This window comes from Mirounga leonina, unplaced genomic scaffold, assembly GCF_011800145.1.
Source record: "Mirounga leonina isolate KUSES-001 unplaced genomic scaffold, KU_Mleo_1.0 Mir_166, whole genome shotgun sequence".
NCBI lineage: Eukaryota > Metazoa > Chordata > Mammalia > Carnivora > Phocidae > Mirounga > Mirounga leonina.
The window spans coordinates 10,925,421-10,948,841 of record NW_023270418.1 but is presented as its reverse complement, the minus strand read 5'-3'; the positions used below and the strand labels follow the sequence as shown (position 1 = coordinate 10,948,841).

The window sequence follows — 23,421 nt, the reverse complement described above, 5'->3', positions numbered from 1 at the left end:
ACAGATACAAACAATAGTGGAGTTTTCTGTCCTGCATGACTGCGATCATTATCAGTTGACAATTTGTTTCTCCCTATCTTTGTTCTTACAGTGCCTGAGGAATGTTACACATATCCCACCCTAAGGGGAGTGGGGCTTGTCGGGTGTCAGCTCCAGTTTTGCCCTCAGCTTGCCTTTTGCCCTCTCATCAATACAGCTGAAACTTTGAAATTTGGAAAAAATAAAACCTTTCACTTTCTGGTGGTGTGAAAATGGATTATCATATAAAATCATGAGGATATTTATAAAAATATTTGACAATAAACAAAATGTGTTCATTAAAAAAGAAAGACACAGGGCACCTGGCTGGCTCAGTCAGAAGAGCATGTGACTCTTGATCTCAGGGCTACGAGTTCAAGCCCCACACTGGGTATAGAGATTACTTCAAAAAAAATAAAATCGGGGCACCTGGGTGGCTCGGTGGGTTAAGCGGTTAAGTGTCTGCCTTCAGCTCATGATCTTAGGGTCAGTCTGCTTCTCTCTCTGCCCCTCCCCCCACTCATGCTCCCTCTCTCTCTCTCTCAAATAAATAAAATCTTTAAAAAGTTTTTAAAAATAAATAAATAAAATCTTAAAAAGACACCCAATCTGCATTATGTAGAGAATTCCTTTTCTTTCTTTATATGAGAATTTGCTTTCCAAGTGACTTTTTTATTATTTTATTTTTTAATATTTTATTTATTTATTTGACAGAAAGAGACACAGCGAGAGAGGGAACACAAGGAGGGGGAGTGAGAGAGGGAGAAGCATGCTTCCTGCTGAGCAGGGAGCCCGACGTGGGGCTCAATCCCAGGACCCTGGGATCATGACCTGAGCCGAAGGCAGACGCTTAACGACTGAGCCACCCTGGCGCCCCTCCAAGTGACTCTTTATGGGCACTGGGAACTGTCTGAGATCCGCAGATCTCTCCTCCTGCCTGTTTGCGGCTCTTCCCCTAAGTTGAAAAGCCTGGTGACCATTTGCAGTTCCACAGCTGGTGCTGCAGAAACGCTGCCACTGAGACCTGACCGCTGCCACCTGCCGCCACCATCCTTGTTGTTAAAATCTGAGGTACCTCAGGTGGTCTGAAGGGAGGTCTCGCCTCTGCCAGAGTTCAAGTCCAGCGAAAATTCAAAAGGCTGTTTACCAAAGTTCTGAGCCTGGGTAGATCCTCAGAGCAGAGGGAAGACCATAGAGCTATGGTCAATTCAGGACAGACTTGGATAGAAAACATGTGATAACAACAAATACAACTGCTTGGATCCCAGTGTTTTAGCTTTATTGATGCACTGTGTCAACTCTCATCCACACACCCACACCAATTTTCCCCGTGGCACGTGACTGCCTTCCATTCTTTCAGAGGAAGTAATCAACCATTTTACACATTTGTGAACATAGAGAGGACAGGCCAGGAGAAATAATTGTGACTGTAATGACATTGGTGGGTTAGAAAAAACTGGAGGAGAGGCTGTCTGTGCCAAGCTTTCCACATTAAGCATATGCTGTTTTATAATTGCACGGGTGGGTGGGGTTATATTACATTATGTATAAGAACTACTGAGGAACTAGCAAATTGGACAGAAGCACATTTGGTTTGTATAAAAATACAAATACATGGAATACTGAAATAATACATGGAAGCTTACTAACCTCTATGCCTAATCATCACACAGCTCAATATTCTTAAATATGTTAAAGCTTGTTTCATTTTATCATACCAGCAAATTCTCTATATATTCCATCTTCCTAAGTTGGTATTTACATAGATTTACATATTGTCACAGGTCATATGGTCCCCTGTTCAAACATCATAGTTCATCTAAATGCTACTCCTCCAGCTTAACTACCAGGTAGGGTGATCAACCAACCCAATTTGTCTGAGACTGAGGGACTGAGGGACTGAGGGAGTTCCTGGGGTGTGTGACTTTGATTGCCAAAGCCTGGGCAGACCTGAGCAAACCAGGATGAGTTGGTCACCCTAATCCCAGCCTGCTATGAAGCCTTTATCAACTTTATTCCAGACAATGTAAGTTTGCTTTCAAGGAATTTGTTTTGCATTTATAGTTAATACATACCCATAGTTCTAAGTGGCTTACTTAACATATATTCTGTCTTTATTAGGGGATAGTTTGCAAGTTTCTTGAGGATAGAAGCCACATATCTTTAGCTTTTATATTTCCTAATACTGAGCAGAGTGCTAGTTTTTAATAAATGAATCTAAGAATTTAAAAATTTTACTTGCATTGTTTCAAGCATTACACAAGCTTTCTTCTTTAATAGAGTAAAGCAATTCAATTTAATGGTTATGAATGTGGGCTTTATTTTAGTACAGGCTTAGGTTCAGTTTCTCACCCTGTCAGCTTACTGATTATGTGAACTTTGGCAAGTTAATTGTCTCTCTGAACCACAACTTCTTAAATCTGTAAAATGGGGATACAAATAGTACCCACTTCCCAGGGATGTTATAAGGATTAAATACAATACTGGCCAGTGTGTAGTATTTTGTCTAGCACATAGCACACAACCAGTTATGGGGTAGTTGTTAATAAGTAAGTAAAAATCAATTCACTGTATTCTTCCATGGATTGTTTCTTTCAGAGAGTTTATGTCATCCCAGGCAAAAGCAGTTATTAAAACTACTGAAGATTATTTGCAGTTTGGCCCCAACAGACTTTTGCATTCAGCGGCAGTATCAGAAGGGTCAGGACTTCAAGATTGCTCCACACATCAAACAGCATCAGATCATAGCCATGATGAAATATCAGACCCATATAGCTACAAATCAAACAGTAAAAACAATTCTTGTTTTTTATCAGCATCCAAGAGAAACAGACCTGTCAGTGCTCCAGTGGGTCAACTGAGGTAATCAAAGCTGTTCTCTGTTCTTTTAACCGACTGCTGAAGCTTTTTCCTTTGAGCAGAATTTATAATGATTCAATTGACTATTTCAGACATTAAAATGTAACACATCTCTAGGGTTTTGTTTCTGTTTTTGTTTTGTTTATTTTTTCTTTGAAAACACCTGAGTAGAATGTTGCTAATTACACTTGCGGAAAACATGAGATACACTTTAATGTGGATAATATTAAACTCAGAAAAAAATACTTGAAGGAGAATCAGGCTAGGACTATAGAATATCTGTTTACCAGATATTTGTTTAAAATCAAAATGCATACTTTTGATATTTAATCAATATTTTGTAATAAAATCAAAATGAAATGGACTTATAAAACCATTTTGTGTATATATTTTCATATCAAGATTGTTATCATAAACTGTTAACCTAAGAATTTATGGATAGAAGAAAATGTTGGCAAAAGCAAAAATCAAACCAAGAAACTGATACTCCCATTATTTTCATATATTTGATTAGGTGGGTATATTGTGATTTTAATTTACCTGAAGTTTTTATTTCAAAATGTTTACTTTGCTTCTGTGGCATTAAGAATTACAGGGTTAGAGAACTCTGAAGAAAAATACAACATGCTCGTCATTTGTCATGTACTTTTGCTGAGAAAATAATAAGAATCGAAACTGATTTTGAATGAAGACAAAACTTAGAAATCTTCCCTTTCTACCCCCAAACAAATTTGAGATGAAAGCAGTTACAACTAACTTTAGAATAAGAAACTTAGAGTAAGAAACTATTTGAATTTCAAATCTTTTTAAAAAATCAAAGAACTTTGGTAAACATGAAAACTTAAGGGAAGATCTTAGCCATTTACTATTTCATGATGTTAGGACTATGTTATTGTTTTTTGTTTTCTAACAGAACACAGCATGTATACATACGATTTTTTAAATGAAGGTTGTGGTGTTTTATAAGTTAATTGATAAAAAATCATCTATTCTCAGATAGGTGTTTTACATGAACAGTTTTAGCAAACTTATCCTGTGTTAAATTTTTAAAAATATTTAAGTAGATATGGACCATCTTAGCCTATAAAAAGTTTTTTTGAGGAATACTTGGGAACAGTCATTAGGGCTTATATCTATAAAAGATGTCTAGGATAATATTTATTTAAATGTTTTTACTAATTAACATGCACCAATTTTGTGGGTTTTTTTCCTTCAGAGTTGCAGAGTTCTCTTCTTTAAAATTTCAGCCAGCCCAGAATTGGCATAGATTGTCTCAAAGTCACAAACTTCATCCCAGAGTGATTACAGTAACAGCTTACAAAAATGGATCTAGAGCAGTCTTTGCCAAAGTTACAGTACCAACCATCACCTTGGTAAATAGTGTTCAAAAGTTTTCAGTGCTTTATTTCTTCCCTTACTTTTTTTTATAATTTAAGAAATGAAAAAGATGACGTTTATTGTGTTAAAATTTTCTTTTTAGTAATGAATCTGTAAAATGCTTATATATACATAGAACTCACAGGTATTTTATTCCTTTCTTTTTTTTATCAATATATAAGTGGTATATTGAATTAAACAGAATAGCTTTATATCTTGTGGAGTTGTTAAACAGACAGAACAAGGACTAAAATTAGACGATCGTTAGATAGTCTCAGTGCTGTGATTTACCTTTTATTTTATATTTTCAAGTGCTAGAAAATATATTGGTGGAGTTACTTGAGTTACTTAACTTGGCCAGTGACTCAATGGGTGTCTGTTTTCATTGTTAGCACCTTTTGTTTCATGGCAATGTGTTGCTTTCTTTGTCCTAAATCACTTTCTCTTACCTCTTGCCTGCTTTCTTCTAGTTGCTGGAGGAGTGCACAGAAAAGCTGAATCTGAACATGGCCGCACGACGAGTGTTCTTGGCAAACGGCACTGAAGCCCTCAAACCTGAAGATATACCCCATGAAGCCGACGTTTATGTTTCAACAGGAGAGCCCTTTTTAGATCCATTCAAAAAAATTAAAGGTAAAAAAGAAAAAAAAATACCCTACCCCCACCCCCAGTAAATTGCTTAAGGGGTGCAATTAAAAAATGATTTTCATCCTGTCTTTTTTGCATGGTTTAACAAAACTAATGTTTACGCATTTACAGCTCAGTAAGAGGATAATGTGCTTAATGAAAGAAAAATCCACTGACAGCCACGTTTATTGCCCTTCATTAGCATTGGTGCTTAATTTAATATAGATCTGAATAGACATTAGGGAGCCTGCAGGAGGTTAAATGGTGAAAATATAATAAATTAAATCAGAGATTATTGAATTTACTGTTTAGTTTCTGTGACACCCAACAGACATAATTCATTAGATTTATTCTCTCAGAAAATAGTTCAAAGTTTCAAATAGCATTTATTCATTTACACTCTTGGTCTTTTTTCAGAGAGCATTAACATAACTATGAAAATGTGGTCAGAATGAACATATAATTCTCATATACATGCGATTTTCCTAACAAAATTTTTCATAAAGTAAATGCTGCAGCTTGACTTTTTAAACCTTGAAATGTGTGTGTGTGTGTGTATATATATATATATGTAATTTATATTTATATGTATACATAATATTATATACACAAAATATAAACATGTATTTTAGACATATTTGCTGGTGAGGTCTGTTTTTAAAAAGTCCATTGTTTCTAGCATTTCAGAAATGTGATTTTCTAAAATAAAACAAACATTTTTCTTTCTTCAGTGGGAAACAATTCATTTTAAGAAAGAAAGAAAAGTACTATCGAAGAATATTCTTACAAACATGTCATACCATAGTCTGTTATCAAGTGCTATAAATGGTAATCACATTTAAATGACATAAGAACTTTGGCATACAAATTCAGTGTATCTAACTGTTGTATTCCCCTGTACTTTTACTACCTTATTAGAAGTATTTTTTTTTCCTGAAACTGCTACAAAGCTGGTGAACCAAGGACAAGTCTAGGCAGTAATTGCATAAGTGGAAGAAAAGTAATTCTGGAGTTCATTACAGATGAAGTGATGAAAATTCTTCCTATATTAATGTTATTATATAAGATGAAACTAGGATTTCTCTCTCTTTCAAAATACCTGATCATCAGGAAATAATTTCTTGAATTCAGTAGAAAGTTCAAGGTAAAGAAACTTGTTGCTATAGTACTCACTAAAAATTACCTATGTGGGAGTATAGACCCATATATTTTTCAAATCTTGATTCAACTTTAAACTATGGTTGCTTTTATTTTGTATTCATTGAATCATTTGTATAAATCATCTTCTATAAAAGCATGTGTCTTTGTGGGTAAATGTTTCTGTGACTATTGTATATTTAAATGTATATGTAATGAGTGCTTCCTTAAGATCCTTGATTATTTTTATTAATAAGAAATACTTGCCATTCATATGATAATGGTGTTGTAGAAGAGATTTATAAAAAATTATTTATAGTTAACTTCTTAGAAATTTTTCTGGACATGTATGCTTAAAATAACAGTGTTACACACATGACTAGCTTGGTGGATGACTTTTAAATGTACAAACTAATTTCTTCCTACTTTTTGTTTTCTCTTTTATCCTTTCTAAAGCCAAGTCCAGAACAAAAAACTTCTCTGCTTTGTCTGCATATCTTTGGCTGTGTTTCACTGTGACATGCACTGCTGTTCTTTTAGCACCAAAATGTTGGCACACACTCCTGAAAATTTCACACCATCTCTTGCTGGATCAGCAAGCTTAACCCACCAAAATCTGGTGTTGTGCAATGGTTTTTGACTGATAATCAATCTTTATGCTGCTCGACAGTTGTTGCTGGGACACGGAGTAGAGCAGGTGGCAGATGTGCCTTGTCTTTTGAGAAAAGAAATTGTAGGTGAGGTTGGACACAGACTAGCATATCACATGTCCATTAAAAAGACCTAGGATAAGTATAATGGGAAAAAGCCACTTGTCTAACTTAAGCTCATAGATAAGCCTGTAAGTCTAAAGACTGATATTTGGTTTCTTCCAGAACCTTAAGAATATAAATGTAAATAAATATTACCTATACATAGTATAGTCTTTAACTTGATTAAATATTTTGAGAGAAGTGTGGGGAAGATTTCATATATATACATCCCACATATTCACATGTACTTTTTCAAATCAGGTTAAAATTACCTTTCTTGCATGTGTTTTATAGATAATCAATAATTTACGATGATGTACCATAAAAATAAGACACATATGAATAGCTTCGAAGGTGGTAGATAAATTTAGAGTAAGGAGGCATTCTAAACGTAAATAAGGTGAAAACTGCTGGCAAAATTGGGTATTACTATTGTATCTTTCTACATGAACATGAATATTTTACATGCAGTTAAGCAACAGGCATTAGAGTCAGTAATTAGTCATTACTTTAATATAAAGATTTTCATTCATTCAGCAAACATTCATTGAAAGCCTACTATGTGCCAGGTACTAGGCCAGTTCAGAGAGAGATGAAAAAAGGGGCTTATAGTCTGACTTCTTTTTTATCAAAAATCTCTGATATTAAATTCAGTTTAATTCAGTTCGATCTAAATGTAAACCAGTAAGTATTTTATTAAGTATCTATTATGTATGCAGTCCTGACTTAGGGATAGAAGTCCTGGTCTTTAAGGAGCTTAAACTGAGTAAGTTATAAATCCTTAAAACTGAAAACCCTATTCAACAACGTAAATCAAATGGGTCCTCCAAAGGAAAATTTACATTATTTCTGCTACAGGAAGGCCAAATACGTCTATGTATATTTCGGCAATTATATTTCAATACTTCATTGTTTTCTTATTCTTTGGAAAAGCAGTGTAGATAGTGAAAATTGCCTCAGACTATTTCCAGATTTACCAGGGTAGAAAAAGACCTAAGGAATATTTCTGATTTTTAACTACTTTACTACCCCTTTTGAGTACCACTGTTGACAGTCAGTGCCACTGGATTTAATAGAAAGCCAGAGAGCTATTCATCACATACCTCGAAACACAAAGCTTTCTTATAGAGGTCAAGCCAAGGTCAAGACTGACATGAAGCATTCCCTGTTGAAATGCAGTATTAGAATAATTCTTACATTTTGAAGTTAAATGCCAAAGCAGAAGATTATGTATGGGGAAAATAGAATCTTTTTAATAAAGACTGCTGATGAAGATCAACTGTCTGATTAGGTCATATAATTCTGGCATTTGAAGGTTCTGAAATCTATTAATGATTCTGTTAGAATTGTGAAGATATAGTTAACGAATTGTTTGAAGAGGCATTTTAAAAGCTTTCAGATCCTTGGGCATGCAGTTTAGGTTTTATTCACCATTTCCTGAATCTTCTTTAATGGTGGCACAGTGAAAATTCTTACATCTGATTCATGGGGTTTATAAGAGGTTAGCTCCTTTATAACTGCTAGAAGCTGTAGGCAGTGCCAACCTAGCATAAGAAATGCCTGGGAATTGCTTAAATGTCTTAAAGATGAGAGAAAAAAACTGTTTGGACCTAACTCATTAGATCCAAATTCCATTGTATGGGGTTCTGATTGTTTAAAAATTTTTTTAGTTTTATATTTTCATTCTTTTATGTATATTCTATTCTACTATTTGGCTTTTAGAGCTGTCATTTACAGTGATTCATTTCAGTCCTGCGTTTTGTTAACCAGAAGTGAAACTGAGTACTATGAATAAGATTTTATATCTTTAATATACTGTATTGCAAAGATGTAATCACAGAAAAAAATCCATAAAAAGTGTTCTTGATACTACACCTAGATCTAAATTTAAACCTAGAGATTTTCTGCTAACTGCCATGTGATCTACAAAATGAAATAATTTGCTGTGACAGCTTGTGATTGACAAGAATATGTGTGAGCACATTTAAAATAGGCCATCTCTTCATGTAGAAGTAAATGTCAGTGAAATGATGGATTCTCATCATTTTAATTATTGATGATTTGGAAATATTTCAATTCCACGACACACAAGACACATTCTAAATAGCAGCCTAACACTTTTTTCTCCTATCTGCGTCAATAATGAAATGTTCTGTCATATTTTGTTTTTCAAAAAATGCATTAGTTTAATGAACCTGGATTCATGCATTATATTTTGTTCCATTATGTGTCTCCTGAATTTGTTGATTTTTAAATGGTTGTGTTAAAAGCACAAGTTTCAAGAAATAACCCACTACCCACCTCAAATCGCACCTTGCTATTCTTGCTGCTAGATCTCAAGACAATGCTATAATTCTGACTATACCAAGGACTACTTTAGTCTGCTAAAGCTAATATTGGGCTTTGTGATGATCACCTATGGGGAGAGCATTACTTAATTTGAGCAACTACTACAGGAGTTGGGGGGGATTTCCCAAATTCCTTGTTATCATATTGTTTGAATAGTATTTGTATTAGGCAAGATTATTTGTCAGTCCATTTTAAATCTCCCACTTAGCTGCATATATTCAAAAACAAGAATATGACATTAGATAGAGGATAAAAACTCACTTTGTTCTGAGATAGCACGTGATTCTATCGGTGGGGGGGCGGTGAGGGAAGGCAGAGGGAAAGAGACAGAGAGAATCCCAAGCAGGCTCGATGTTCAGCACGGAGCCCAATGCAGGGCTCAGTCGCACAACCCTGAGATCATGACCTGAGCCAAAATCAAGAGTTGGGTGCTTAACTGACTGAGCTATTCAGGCATCCCAGCACATGATTCTTTTATCTATTTTTACAAGTCAGGATAAAACTTAGGCATATATTTTATTTATTTCCCTATCCCAAATGTTTCAAACCTGTAAATAAGTATGTAGATTATCTTTACTATATAAACAGATGCAGATTTAAAGAATGTTGCAAGAGATGGACCCTCCAAAAACTGTCCTTAGCTAGTAGGGAAATCAAGAGCATGCATATGGCAGCATCTCTTTATACTCTAAATTACCAAATCATTGAGAATCATCTAAATCCTTGACATATTCATGAATAGCTGAATTGCATATATATATAAAGACTACACTTGTTTGGTGAAGGGGCCCACAAACCTTAACTGTCCTGATAGTTTGAACACTTTCTGCATGTCATGCCCGCATTCTGTGCTTTAAGTGTATTATATTTTCTACTCAGAATTCCTAAGTTAGTGCTACAACTCCATAATCTCTTACATGCAATTTCAAAATCCAAAATTGCAGAAGATAAAAATTTTTTTTCATATTTCATTTGGTAACAGAACCTTATTTAGTATAACTAATCAATTGTTTTATTGAAAAATACTATGTTTGATGATGGACTGCTACCCTAAACCTTGCTGGATGCATTACTTAATATGTGATCTATGCACTATTAGGATATATGCACTGTATTAACACTTTTGAATCCAAAAGTTCTATTTATGGAATTACACCTGACTTAGGGAGTTTGGATAAGGTCTTTCTGTCATAGCTGCAAAGAAACCAGATAAATTTTAATTCTCATAGAGTATTAACTCAGAAGTGTTATAAATACTGTCTTTATCACCTTGAGTTGTTTGCTACATGGGTAAAAGTGGACAGAGAGAATATCTCCCTGGCTAGAGCTGAGAGAGTGTGTGGGAGGTAAAAAAAAAAAAAAAAAAGAAAAGAAAAAAGTAGTTCTCCATCTAAGGAGGCAGAGGAATAGTTAAAGAAAGACCATTCATTCATTTAATCATAATATTTATTGAGTCCCTATAGTGTGTCAGGCATTGCTCCAATCTTAAGGTTATGGCATGAACAAGAGAGAGATCTCATGGAGCTTAGTGAGGTAGAAGGAGCAAAGACAATAAATATATAAAGAAGTAAATAAGGTATTTATTGACAGTGGTGTTATAAAGGAAATCAAAAGGGTGGTATCATAAGAACAAATAATGTCATGGAAACAAAAGGAGATAATTTGTCAAGTGAAACAGGCATTTGTAGTAAACTCTAAATCAAGTCTTTTAGGTAGGTACTCTTTCAAGGGTTTCCTAAATTTTAGACCATCAGTTTTTGAAGCTTTCAGACATCTATTAGGAAAGACTTGAGAAATGTATTATTATTTAGTGGCAAGAACACTATACTTGAAGTCAGATGATCTTGCAAGATTCTAGTCCCTTTTATATGACCTTAAATAGATTGGTCTATGTTTCAATGACCTTACCTGTAAAATTGAGGTAATAATATCTTAAAGGATTATTGGATATTGTCTTTGTTTCTACAAAAAGATAAATTATTTGGAAATTAAATGTCTATAAATATCTAGTCTGAACAGAACACTGAGAACAGCATTTCTTAAACATAACTAAGATTCTAATTGCTATTAAAACCCCAAGGCTATTCATCAGAACCTTGTGTGTACTCCTCCCTCCCCAGAATAGCTAGCTAGGTTCAGGAAAACAACAACAAAAACATTTATCTCTGCTTTCTTCATTACTGCCAGGGAAGCAAGCTACAGTGTGAGCCTGAGCAAGTCACTTAACCTTTCTAAGCCTCAGTTTTCTTATTCATAAATTGAACCCAACAGTAGACACCTCACAGAGTTATGAGGAGTACATAAAATGATCAATGTAAAAGCCTATCATATATAATAGGTGTCAAAAACATTGTATTTCCACATAATCTTTATTTATTTTCCTTATTTTGCTCTATCTCTTGTTAGGCACATTTCTACCAGCTTTTCAAGCAGGTTGTCACAAGTCCCCGATTTTACTACCAAATGTATTTGCTAGGTCTGAGATCCTAAAATGCACACAGCCAAATTAAAATCCCTGCTGAGCACTGGTATACATAGTATGATATGGGAATCTGAGTTAGAGCCTTTGAACTCTTACAATATTGTGCTTTTTGCCTTGAGAATTTGTTCAGCGTGTAAGTCAAACTCAAGTCCTTTTTTAAAAGGAGCCCCAAGTGGCCTTGCTCTGCTCTATTCCAAGAGTCATATTTTAAAATATGTTTATGACCCAAGGCTAGCCTTCACTTTAAGCTGCCATAACTTATTTCAAGAAAGTTCATAGAAAAGTTCAGGGAAAGGGTGACAACATTTTGATTGGCACAATAGATGGGATGTTTGTAATTTTAATCAAATTTAAATTGAAGACATACTTCAAATGATATGTCAGACTAGTGTTACTGAGTTAAAATCTAATGACAACCACTTGTCATTATTAGTTAAATATAGCCATCATGCCTATAGCAATACATGATGACACTTAAGAACATGCAGAAACAACACAAGTATTTAGAGAAAAGGGAGGGACTAGAAACTCAGTTGAACACAGGAATGTGACCTGGATTATTCTATTTACCAAACATAGAAGCAATTGTATTTTGAACAGATGATATAATTGAGTATAGCAGTATGTTTTCTTACTGTCAGAGCATTTATATTTTATAAACCTATCTTGCACCCATGAAATGATGTGCTTGTTCATATTTAATGTCATTATCTATACCTACTTGACAATCAGAGCATTAAACTATTTTCAAGTTTCTTGCCCAACTACAAGAGAATGAATTTTTAAAAATAAGATTTTTAATAAGCTTATGGATTTGAAGTTGCAAATGTGCTGCTTTTATTTTGGTGATAGAAAGTAGTATTCTTTTTCCTGGCACATGCAAAATGGAAAATTACAATGTGGGAGCACCCAGATTTATTTAATTTTATGACAGGCATTGGCTTTTTTGAAGTAGACTGAGAAAATGTAATGATATTATAGGTAGACCTTCTAAAATAGAAGCAGGTTAGAAAGTGCTTTATCTTTTTAATGATTTAGTTATAAACAAAACCGTGGAAATAAAATAAGATGTGGATTCTTCAAAATAAAATATAACCTATGGTTGGGGCATAACATTTTCTGAGTGCTGCAGAAGAGTAAATGTATGAATAATCAAGGGGACTTGGCAATTCCCGAGCATCTGGAATATGGCCCTTTGGGGAGGTATTTTCCAAGGTTATACTGAGCCTTAGAACTTCACTGGTGTGCAACCTCCACCGCTGTCCTGGTGGTCTCTTAATTACTAGTGCCTGAGGAGAGAAAGACAGAGACAGGTCTGATTGTGACTGCTTTGGAACCCAGTAGGTGTGGCTAGCAAATTTAAAGGAGAAGATGAGATAAGACTAGGACCCCTTCTTTGGCAGTTGGGTGCATAGGGACTGAGACTTGCTTGTACTGTCAACAAGGTAGAGATTCAAGAACTCTCCAAAGGGGAACTCCAAGGATCCTGCTATTGAGCTCATATACAGATAGGCGTTATATTTTGTCCTACTCTCTGGGGAAGCTCCCACTAATAAGGATAAGCTCCCATTGCATTCTCAATGTCCTCTTTGGTAATCAGCAGATTTGTAATTACTGGTCAAATAAGTGTCTGTTGTTCCCTCTAGACCAAGTTAGCTTAGGGCAGAAACCTTGGCTTCCTTATTCACCATCATTTTCTGGTACAGGGTCTGGCACTTAATAGATGCTCAGTAAATGCTGTTCAGTGGATGAATGAAGGACCAAATGAAATAGGTATCATGGTGAACCATCCATATTTCAAGGAGGTGGCTGCCAGGAGGGGTGGAAATAGACCTCATCAAAGCAGCAGGCTCAGCTGTAAACAGTAAGTGGATGTTTAGGAAGAGTATATTAAAAATCCCCTACCCCAAATTCATATGTAGATTTGTGAATGTTCCTGTTTGGCAGGGGGCCAGAATAAGCCAGCCCAAGAATAATTACATGGCAGAGAGGCTAATGGTTATGCTAATGCTTGTCTGAGACCAGACAATGGTCAGAAGTGAAGTGCTGGGATAAAAGATTCTCCCAGAAACCTGTAGATCTGAGATTTTCAGCCCTTCTACATCCTCTCAGGAATGCCCATTCTTGCCCATTATCTCCCCTCAATCATTCTTTTGGTGGTAGTGGTGGTGGGAGGTGCTCTCTTCTTTCATTTAATACTTCTCTTTGTATTTCTCATAGTACCTTGCATACAGTGCTTGTTAACTATTACTGAAAGTAAGTAAGAAAGAGGAGGTGGTGTGACCTCTGTGAAGGTTCAGGGCCACTGCCCCCTGTTGTGCACAGCTGAAGGACTGTGGAGCTAGACTCACTTTTTTCCAGTTCCACCATGGGGGTTAGGTGCAGAGGCTGGTTTTTGGTTTTGTTTTGTTTTGTTTTTAAGATTTTATTTATTTATTTGACACAGAGAGACACAGCGAGAGAGGGAACACAAGCAGGGGGAGTGGGAGAGGGCGAAGCAGGCTTCCCGCCTAGCAGGGAGCCCCATGCAGGGCTCGATCCCAGGACCCTGGGACCATGACCTGAGCCGAAGACAGACGCTTAACGACTGAGCCACCCAGGCGCCCCCAGAGGCTGTTTTTTAATTCTTACAAAGGTACCAGATAGCCTCAGCCCTGGGAGGGATGCCAGGGTTTTGAGATGAGGAAGTTAGCAAAAGGAAAGTATAAAAAAGCATTTGCTGGCTATGGCTAATATGTTTTCTGAGAAGCACAAAGTGGGTTTATTTTTTTTAAGATTTTATTTATTTATTTATTTGACAGGGGTTAGGGGGGCAGTATAAGCAGGCAGAGCGGCAGGCAGAGCAGCAGGCAGAAGGAGAGGGAGAAGCAGGCTCCCCTCCAAGCAAGGAGCCCAGTGTAGGCCTCGATCCTGGACCCTGGGATCATGACTTACTGAACCACCCAGGCACCCCAACAAAGTGGGTTTAGATGGCATTAAGTTTTTTGTTTTAATACTGGGCCTTGTTCCCTGCCCCACTTACCCAGCTGTCCCCTTACCGTTTGATTACTTCTCTTTCTACCCACTCCCAGCCTTGCATAATCCTCTTCCTCACCAGGACTAAAACCTAGTCAGGTCTTTGCTGAGCATCTTCAGGTTCTCCATGCTGGAATGTTAAGAGTCAAGGTGATAGATCAGTCATATTTAAGTTCATACCGGGGGGTTGTATAGAATAAAAATGGTAGGTATATCTATACACAGGCAATAAATTTATTTTACATAACTGGTATGTTATATAAAGTGACATAAAATTAAATTTTATCAATTGAACATTTAAATGCCCAGGAAGAATTAACATCTAGTAATTATACTATGTGCAGAGAACTTATATATACCCTGGAGCAAAGTAATAATAAATATAGACTTGATTCCTACCTTCTATGAGGTTAAGTATGGAAGCAGAAATAGGATTTATGTTTATAAAATGTTTACGTAATTCCAGATCACTAATGCTCTTTCCTTAATATGTAATACAGGACCTGAAATGTGGTATGTTCTCAAACATTACTGAATGAATGAATATATGGGTAAGTGGTATAGACCACATGTGCTCTAAGGATTCAGAGAGGTGACAGATCCTTGTGGCTGGAGCACTAAAGGAAGATCTTAAACTGGATCTTGAGGAGGACTTGAGTCTGAGTAGGTGAAGAATGCACTTAAAAACGCCCTTGGTACACTCAAAGGATAATGAACAGCTTGGCTTAGGTAAAAAAGTGCTTTAAACTAGGAAAAGATAAAGACATGTAAGTTTGGATAGTGTCAGATTGTCAGTAAACTCTTCTGTTAAACATAAATTTAAGTGAGGGAATGGGTCTTTTTCATATTCCTTGCACAGGGTCTGACACATAGGATGGATTCAATAAGTATTTGCTGACTACCTGACAGACTGGGTGATTGACTAATGGAAACTTCAAAAGTTAGTTCCAAGAACTTTCTCTTTAGGCAATGATAAAATTGATGTTTTAGGAAAATTCAGCTATAATTGGAGTATAGGATGTCAGATATGATGGAGGAAAATAAAATACAATTAGGAAGCTCTTTTAGATGATAGGAGACTGAGAGGGAAATAGACAGGTGGTTTTGGCTGGGAATGGAAAGGAATAATGCTTTTACAAAAAAAAAAAAAAGGTTACTGAGAAGAAGGGTAGCAAAGAGTTAAGTTGCTTTTCTTTGACTCTGTCTCAGATCAGATTCCCTAGAAGCAGAGCCTGAGATGGGGATTTTTCTACAAGGGACTTAGGGAGGGAAGCAACAGAATAGAGGAGGCCATGCCCTGTGTTCAGCTGAAGTCTAGCCTCAATTTGGAGTGGGAAGCATACCACAGAGTTGCCCCTCCTGAAGGCCAGGAGACTGGCCATTATGTCCCCCAGTCAGTCAGTCATTGGTAGGTAGGAAGTAAGAGACCATCACCTCATAGGCATTTCCTGACTAGGTGGCTGGTTCCTTTCAGCTGAGGGCAGTTCTCAGGAGAAGGATGCAGTTGTGAGGTGTTAAGAGACCATGACTCACAGCAGCTGGAGTTTGGGTGCACTAGCCTGATAAAAGGAATTTGGTGAGGGATACTACCAGTGTCATCTACTCCCTATTATAGTCTGTTCTTCATACAGTGCCCTGCTGAGAACCTTCCAGTAGCTTCCCTTTACATCCAGAGTAAAATCCAAACCCTTTATCCTGGTCTATACAATCTGGTCTCTTTCTGCCTCTGTGGCTTATACATTCTCTCTCTATCCAAACTTTTTCTTTCTCAAACATGCCAAGCTGATTCTCATCTCAGAGACTTTGTGCTTGATTTTTATTCTGCCTAGAATGCTCTTTCCCCGCAGATTTTCATGACTGATTTCTCATTGTGCAAGCCTCTCTACTCAGATGTCATCTTTTCAGAGAGAACATCCACTGTCTTTCCCCAACAGGCTGTAGTCTGCACAAGTTACTCTGTCCTGTTAATAACTATCACCCTGGGTGCATTGATGAATCGACACCCAAAAAATGGATGGAGAGAAATGATTAGGAGGTAAGGGTTCAAGATCTTCCTGAGATAATGGACAACTGTGAAAGAAGTAGAAACACTGATAAGAATAAGAAATGTGAAGAGTATGTCCAATGTGTGTGGAAAGATGTGAAATTTTGTTTGAGATAACAGCATAAAATATATGGAAGAGTCAAATAGTGTAGGGGTGCCTGGCTGGCTCAGTCAGTGGAACCTGCAACTCTTAATCTCCAGGTTGTGAGTTTGGGCCCCACATTGGGTATAGAGATTACTTGAGTAAATAAAATCTTTTTTTTTTTTTATAGGAGTACAGTTCTAGAACTAAATTCATATCCTGGTGCAACCACCTGCCAACTGCAAGATCTTACTCAAGTTATTTAACTTCTTTGTGCCTCAGTTTCTTTACCTGTAAATGAAGATAATGGTATTTTCTACCTCATAAGCTTGTGGAGAGGACTTCATGAGTTATTATCTATAAATCATATAAAACAGTGTCCAGCTAATAGCATTATTTTAGTTGAATTTTAGGAGTCTACATAGAGAAGAGAGAAAGCAGGCTGAGACTCATGTAAGATGAGTGATGAACCTACGGGACAAAATCTAAGGAGGCGCTTACTGAGGATTACATACTGGTTACTGCATTTGCACAACTGAGTGTGCTTCTTTCAGTTTTGCATTGTTGACCTTTCACTTGTCTCACCCTAATCCTCACCCTGGTCTCAGTCAGCAAAGGGGAAAACCCTTTATTGGTAAGATTCTCTAAATCTGGGCACCTGTAACGCCTCCTCCCTGTGGCCTTGGTGGGAGCAGTTTCTTTTTTTCTTTAAGATTTTATTTTTAAGTAATCTCAACACCCAACATGGGGCTCAAACTCACAACCCTGAGTTCAAGAGTCTAATGCTCTACCGACTGAGCCAGCCAGACACCCCAATGTGGGAGTGGTTTCTTGTCACTGTCCTTTGATTGCTTCTCCGTCTTTTCCATTACTTACATAACCAATTCCCTGTAGTCAGTCCCCTCTGCTCAAATACTCTGAGTAGTGGATTCTGTTTCTCTGGTTGGACCCTGACTGATATAACAATTAATATACTCTAATCCTTCATAATAAGCATAGAATTTCTGGGATGTGGGGGAAGAAGCTAATATTTATGGAGTACCTTCAATGCTTTAGGTACTTTGACATATAAAATATTTAATTTTCATCAGGTAGTGGAGTGGTGTCCACTGGATACTTTATAGGAAAGAAATCAGAGAATTATCACTCATCTAGGGTCATCTAGAGCTGTTATTCACACCTAGTTTGAAGGTTTATACTTTTTTCACTATGCAAAACATGTGTGTATGTGTGTGTCCAGATTGTAGATAAACTATCAAATATGTAAATTTATTTTTTTCCCAGTGAGAGATGGTTTTTTTATTTTCAGAGAGATACTATTAGTCTTTCCAACCACCTCCCCACTTTCACCTCCTCTTCCTTTATTTATTTATTATGGCAAATTCACATAACATAAATTAATCATTTCTAAGTGAACAATTCAGTGGCATTCAGTATATTCACAGTGTTGTGCAACTATTACTTATATCTAGTTTCAAAACATTTCCATGATTCCAAAATAAAACTTTTTTTTTTAAAGATTTTATTTATTTATTCATAAGAGACAGAGAGAGAGAGAGAGGCAGGCTCCCCGCTGAACAGGGAGCCCGATACAGGACTCGATCCCAGGACTCTGGGATCATGACCTGAGCCGAAGGCAGACGCTTAACCATCTGAGCCACCCAGGCACCCACAAAATAAAACTTCTTATTAAATTTTTCCCCATTCCACCCTCTTCCCACCCCTGCAACCATTAGCCTGAATTTTGTTTCTATGGATTTACCTGTTCTGAATATTTCATATTAGTGGAATTACACAGTATTTTGCCTTTTATGTCTAGCTTCTTTCACTTAGCATAATGGTTTGAGGTTCATCCACAGTGTAGCATATATCAGTACTTCATTCTCTCCTTGCTGAATAATATCCCATTGTATGTATATACTATATTTTATTTATCCATTCATCCATTGGTGGATATTTGGCTTACACCTCTTGGCTATTGTGAATAGTGCTGCTATGAACATGAATGTACGTGTATTTATTTGAGTGCCTGTTTCCTATTATTTTGGGCATGTATGAACTCATTAATGTCTAGCTTATTTTTCTAATTCTAATCCCTAGAATTTTAGATTACAAATGACAAGATACAGGAATTTCTGTAAAAATATTTTTTCTCTTCTTAAAGACTTACTCATATCTATGATCTAGTTTTAGTTTATTCTACAAGTTTTGCTCATATTGCTCCCTATTGTATATGTATGTGTGCATGTATATGTGTGTGAGTATGTACACAAGAGAGAAAGAGAGGGAAAGACAGTGTTTTTGTGTTTTTAACATTTAATGTAACCATTCTGGGACTCGAAGTTCCCAGAACTATTTGCTTGTGTTTCATATGGATACTTGCAGATTTTATGTAAAGTACCACTTCCAGGTTAAAGAGGCCATGGATCTTTCAAAGTTAAGTGCTAATAGAGAAGGGTTATTTAGAAATTTGGGCATACAAATGCAGCTATTTTCAATTGTATGCAAATAGAATTTTATTTCTCTCATTAGGACAAATATAGAGCAGATGAGGGAGGGATCACTGTAATTGTAAAATCACATTTTGTAATTTATGTGAAAAGAAAATATAATCTAAAATAGATTGAATGCACAAATAAAAAAAATAACCCAGGTGTAAATTATTTATTTATGAAATGAAACCTTTGAAAAGAGAGGAATGCTGATAGCAACCTTGCTATGCAATATACTTCACTTCTGTTCTTACCCTTACATTTTCAAAGTGATACATAGTAATTTAGTTTCACTCCCATTAATATGAGTGGGAGTTTTGAAACTTAAATTCTGCACACATCTTTGAAAATGTATAGGTCAAAGTAAACTGTTAATGCAGAGCTGGTTTTCAGTTTTAGTGAAATATTACGAATCTCTCACCAAAGATGTCCTAGAAGGCACTTTCATTCTAGTCGCAGGAGAAGAATTATGTATAAGGTTACTATTTGGAGGTCATCATCTTTAAAACAACATGGATAATAAATCATATTAAGGAGGAAAAAAAGCATTTTCCCAACCCTAAAGAACACAAAATTTCAGGACCCATATTGTTTTATAGTGAGCAAAGGACCTTGGACCCTTTCAATGGACCCTTTCAGCCCTGTGCATCTGATCAGCGATAGAGGCATGCTAAGGTGAATTTTAATTAGGACTAAATTGTGGTATTACTCTTTCATACCCTGAACATCTGTTCCCTTCAGAAATGATGATTTATGCAGGCTATCAGAGCAGACAGCTTGCTACAGCTTATGTCACAGTTAGTGGGAAGCTGGTGGTAGCATTTCAGAAAACCAGCATCTAAATGGAGACTGGCCAGTGTATATGATATAGGTAAGAGGGGGAGGAGAAATATGATGTGTCCATTTCTAGTTTTGAAGCCAAATATTGACTTGACTTAAAAAAAAAAATTCTCTTCTAGACCATCTGTTGTTAATGAAGAAAGTAACTTGGACAATGAATGGACTGATGCTTCCTACTGATGTTAAAAGACAGAAAACCAAGCCTGTTCTTTCTGATAGAATGAAGGAACTTACTGAGAAGACCTCAGTCCGAATTCTGTTCTTTAAGAATGGCACGGGGCAAGATGGGCATGAGATTACAGTGGGAAAGGAAACAATGGAAAAGGTAATGTTGTCTGAAATATTAAAGTATAAATTAAATTTCAAAGTTTTCATAGCTTTTGAAATGTGTTGGTTTTTTTCTTTTAAATATCAGCGTCAACTAATAAACTGAAATATTAAGAAGGTATTATAAAGAATGTAAAACTTCAGCTGTTTAGAAGCATGCTTACTATACTAACAACATAAATTACCTTAGTAAAGCAACAAGATTTCTTTGACTAACATATAGTTGGCCATTTACCTAGTTAAAAGTTATGCTTACACTTAGAGAACATTCTAGTTGGTTATAATATTTTATAAAATATTTAGATTGAAACCAATCTAATCTAGCTTCAAATCTAAAATCTGATTCTTTTCATTTCATTTTATTTTTTTAAAGATTTTATTTATTTGGCAGAGAGAGACACAGTGAGAGAGGGAACACAGCAGGGGGAGTGAGAGAGGGAGAAGCAGGCTTCCCGCTGAGCAGGGAGCCCGATGCGGGGCTCAAACCCAGGACCCTGGGATCATGACCTGAGCCGAAGGCAGACGCTTAACGACTGAGCCACCCAGGTGCCCCTGATTCTTTTCATTTTAAAATAATAAGACCTAGGGGCACCTGGGTGGCTTAGTTAAGCATCTGCCTTGAGCTCAGGTCATGATCTCAGGGGATCCAGGCATGGAGCCCCTCATCAGGCTCCCTGCTCAGTGGGGAGCCTGCTTCTCCCTCTCTCTCTGGCCCTCCCTGCCACTTATATACTTTCTCTCTGTCTCTCAAATAAATAAAATCTTAAAACATAATAATAATAAAAATAGTAAGACCTGGAAGAACCCCTGCTTCTGGAATGAGTAAGTAAAGTCCAAAATAACTAAGATTCGTTTAAAAAGTATCCATATGCATTTTTAAAAGCAAATCTAGATGGGTCTAAGAAAAATCATGTAACAATCAAGCAAACTTTAAGAAACAAATTTTGTCATATAAATGCATGTTTTTTAGGAGGTGCGTATATTTCCCAGATCATCTTTGGTCTGACAGAAATATGGAGGAACTAATGGGAGTTTGAAGGAAAAAAATTTTTTTTTACGGATAAGGGCTTCTCAACCAATCTTAAAGCAGCCTAATAATAACACTAAAATTTATTAAATACGTATTAGAGAGACAGTGAAACATAAGCAAACTGTCTAGGTTTTAACCCGGGCTTTGTCATTGAATCTATGAGACTTTGGACACTTTACCTTCTCCAAGCCTCCATTTTGTCATCTAAAGAATGGGAATAACAATAGTGCCTACCTAACAGAAATGATATGAAAATTCAATATGATATTATGCATGGAGTGCCAGCACCCAGAAAGTTCCCAATAAATATATGCTATTCTTATCTTTAGGACTTATAAATATACATCTAATAGTTAGAAATTATTTCTCTTACTAAAAGGAGAGATTTATTATGAAATCAAGACAGGTATAAATCATTTTTTTATGCCAGAGTATTTTCAAAATGACTGTTGCTTGAAACAGGTGAATAGTTGACTAGATACTGGAAATTGTTCTTATTGAAATATTTATTTCTTCATCTTCTTATTTTTGTGGTTATTTTATAACCGCAACTGGGTAAGTGTTTACTGAGAATCTAGGAAACCAGGTTTTATTTCCTTCTTATTTCAGATTTGGATTATGAGTAAAACAAGGGATATTATACACCAGAGTAAATTGCTAAGGCAAGTTGTAACATCTTTCCTGGAGATTTTGAAAACTAGAGAAGATGGACATACCTCTTGTATTGTTAAAATGCAGTCATTCTTGGAGGTAGAAGCTAGATTAGATAACCTCTTGAGTTCACTTCAGTTCAATCTTTGTAATTCTATGCCTTGGTGGTAAAATGGGGGTAATAGTCACAAAGATTACATGCTCTTAGATGAAAGGTTGAGTATAAGTAAAAATGTCACTGGTATTTTTCTTTTTGACTCTAGAGAGCAATTTATTTAAAACTGGATGATCAAGCAATTCTTTAGCTTATTTTTTTCTCCTTACAATTTGTAAAATTTAAAGAATTTTCACAATTTATAAAATTCAGGATATGATTCAGTAATAAGCATATTTGTAAATATTTGATGAAATATCGCTTTTAACATAGAATAGGGAATATAGTCAATAATAATGTTATAACTTTGTGTGATGACAGATGGAAACTATACTTACCTTGGTGAGCACTGCATAATGTATAGAACCATCAAATCACTGTGTTGTACACCTGAAACTATATAACACTGTATGTCAACTATACTTCAAATAAAAAATACTTAATAAATAAATATCATTTATATGAACAAGGTAAAGGATAGGAAGCAACAGAATCCTGGCCCTGAGTATCCATAGAAGTTTTTGAAGGGAAAAAGTAAGGCTAGCTAATTATTTCGTAAATAAAATTTAAATTTTTGAAAGTTTTGTTGATAATCACAAGATAATGCATATTTATAGATTAACTACCAAGTCAGTAAAAGGAATAAAAAACTGGCGTGGTCATAGGAGAAATACAAATTATTTTCTCTTTTATGATAAAATATTAGGAAAGTCAGAGATTAGGAGCTATTTTTAGGTTATTATGAAGTAATAAAAAACTGGAATAGGATGTAAAAGACTCTAATATGGTGAAGGCTATTGCAGTGGGATAAAGAGAAAATTATTGACGATGGTAGTAAAGTAAGTTAGTTAAGGCATAAAAGTTTTTTCTGAGCTCAGAATGGAGCCATGGGAAAATGACTATATTTTAATCTTAAGTGCAAATCAGAAGGAAATCCATTTACTTATTTTAAAAGGTTAAATAATTAGGAAGTTTGAAATGAGGGCCAAAGTGATATATTTCTTCTAAACTCGGGAAATCCCAATTATGGCCCATCTCTTTGATACTTGAATCAGATGGTTTTAGAATTACTTGGTATGGTTTAATAATCACACGGCACCTGCTACTGTGAGGCGTAGGCTAAACATATGTATTCAGAGGTAGAAAAAGGTATTAAGAAAAATTTCTGGGCACAAGATACAAAGT

General features: G+C 35.9%; 1 protein-coding gene across 1 annotated transcript in view; it reads left to right on the top strand.

Moving 5' to 3' along the window:
• The window catches only part of LOC118015722 (doublecortin domain-containing protein 1-like), a 53,942-nt gene that overhangs the window by 12,604 nt on the left and 17,917 nt on the right, over nucleotides 1-23,421 (top strand). The window contains exons 2-5 of the mRNA XM_035012489.1: nucleotides 2,617-2,880; nucleotides 4,094-4,250; nucleotides 4,725-4,887; nucleotides 20,194-20,399. Coding sequence (XP_034868380.1) covers nucleotides 2,617-2,880; nucleotides 4,094-4,250; nucleotides 4,725-4,887; nucleotides 20,194-20,399 — 790 coding nt within the window. The remainder of the gene's footprint in view (nucleotides 1-2,616; nucleotides 2,881-4,093; nucleotides 4,251-4,724; nucleotides 4,888-20,193; nucleotides 20,400-23,421) is intronic.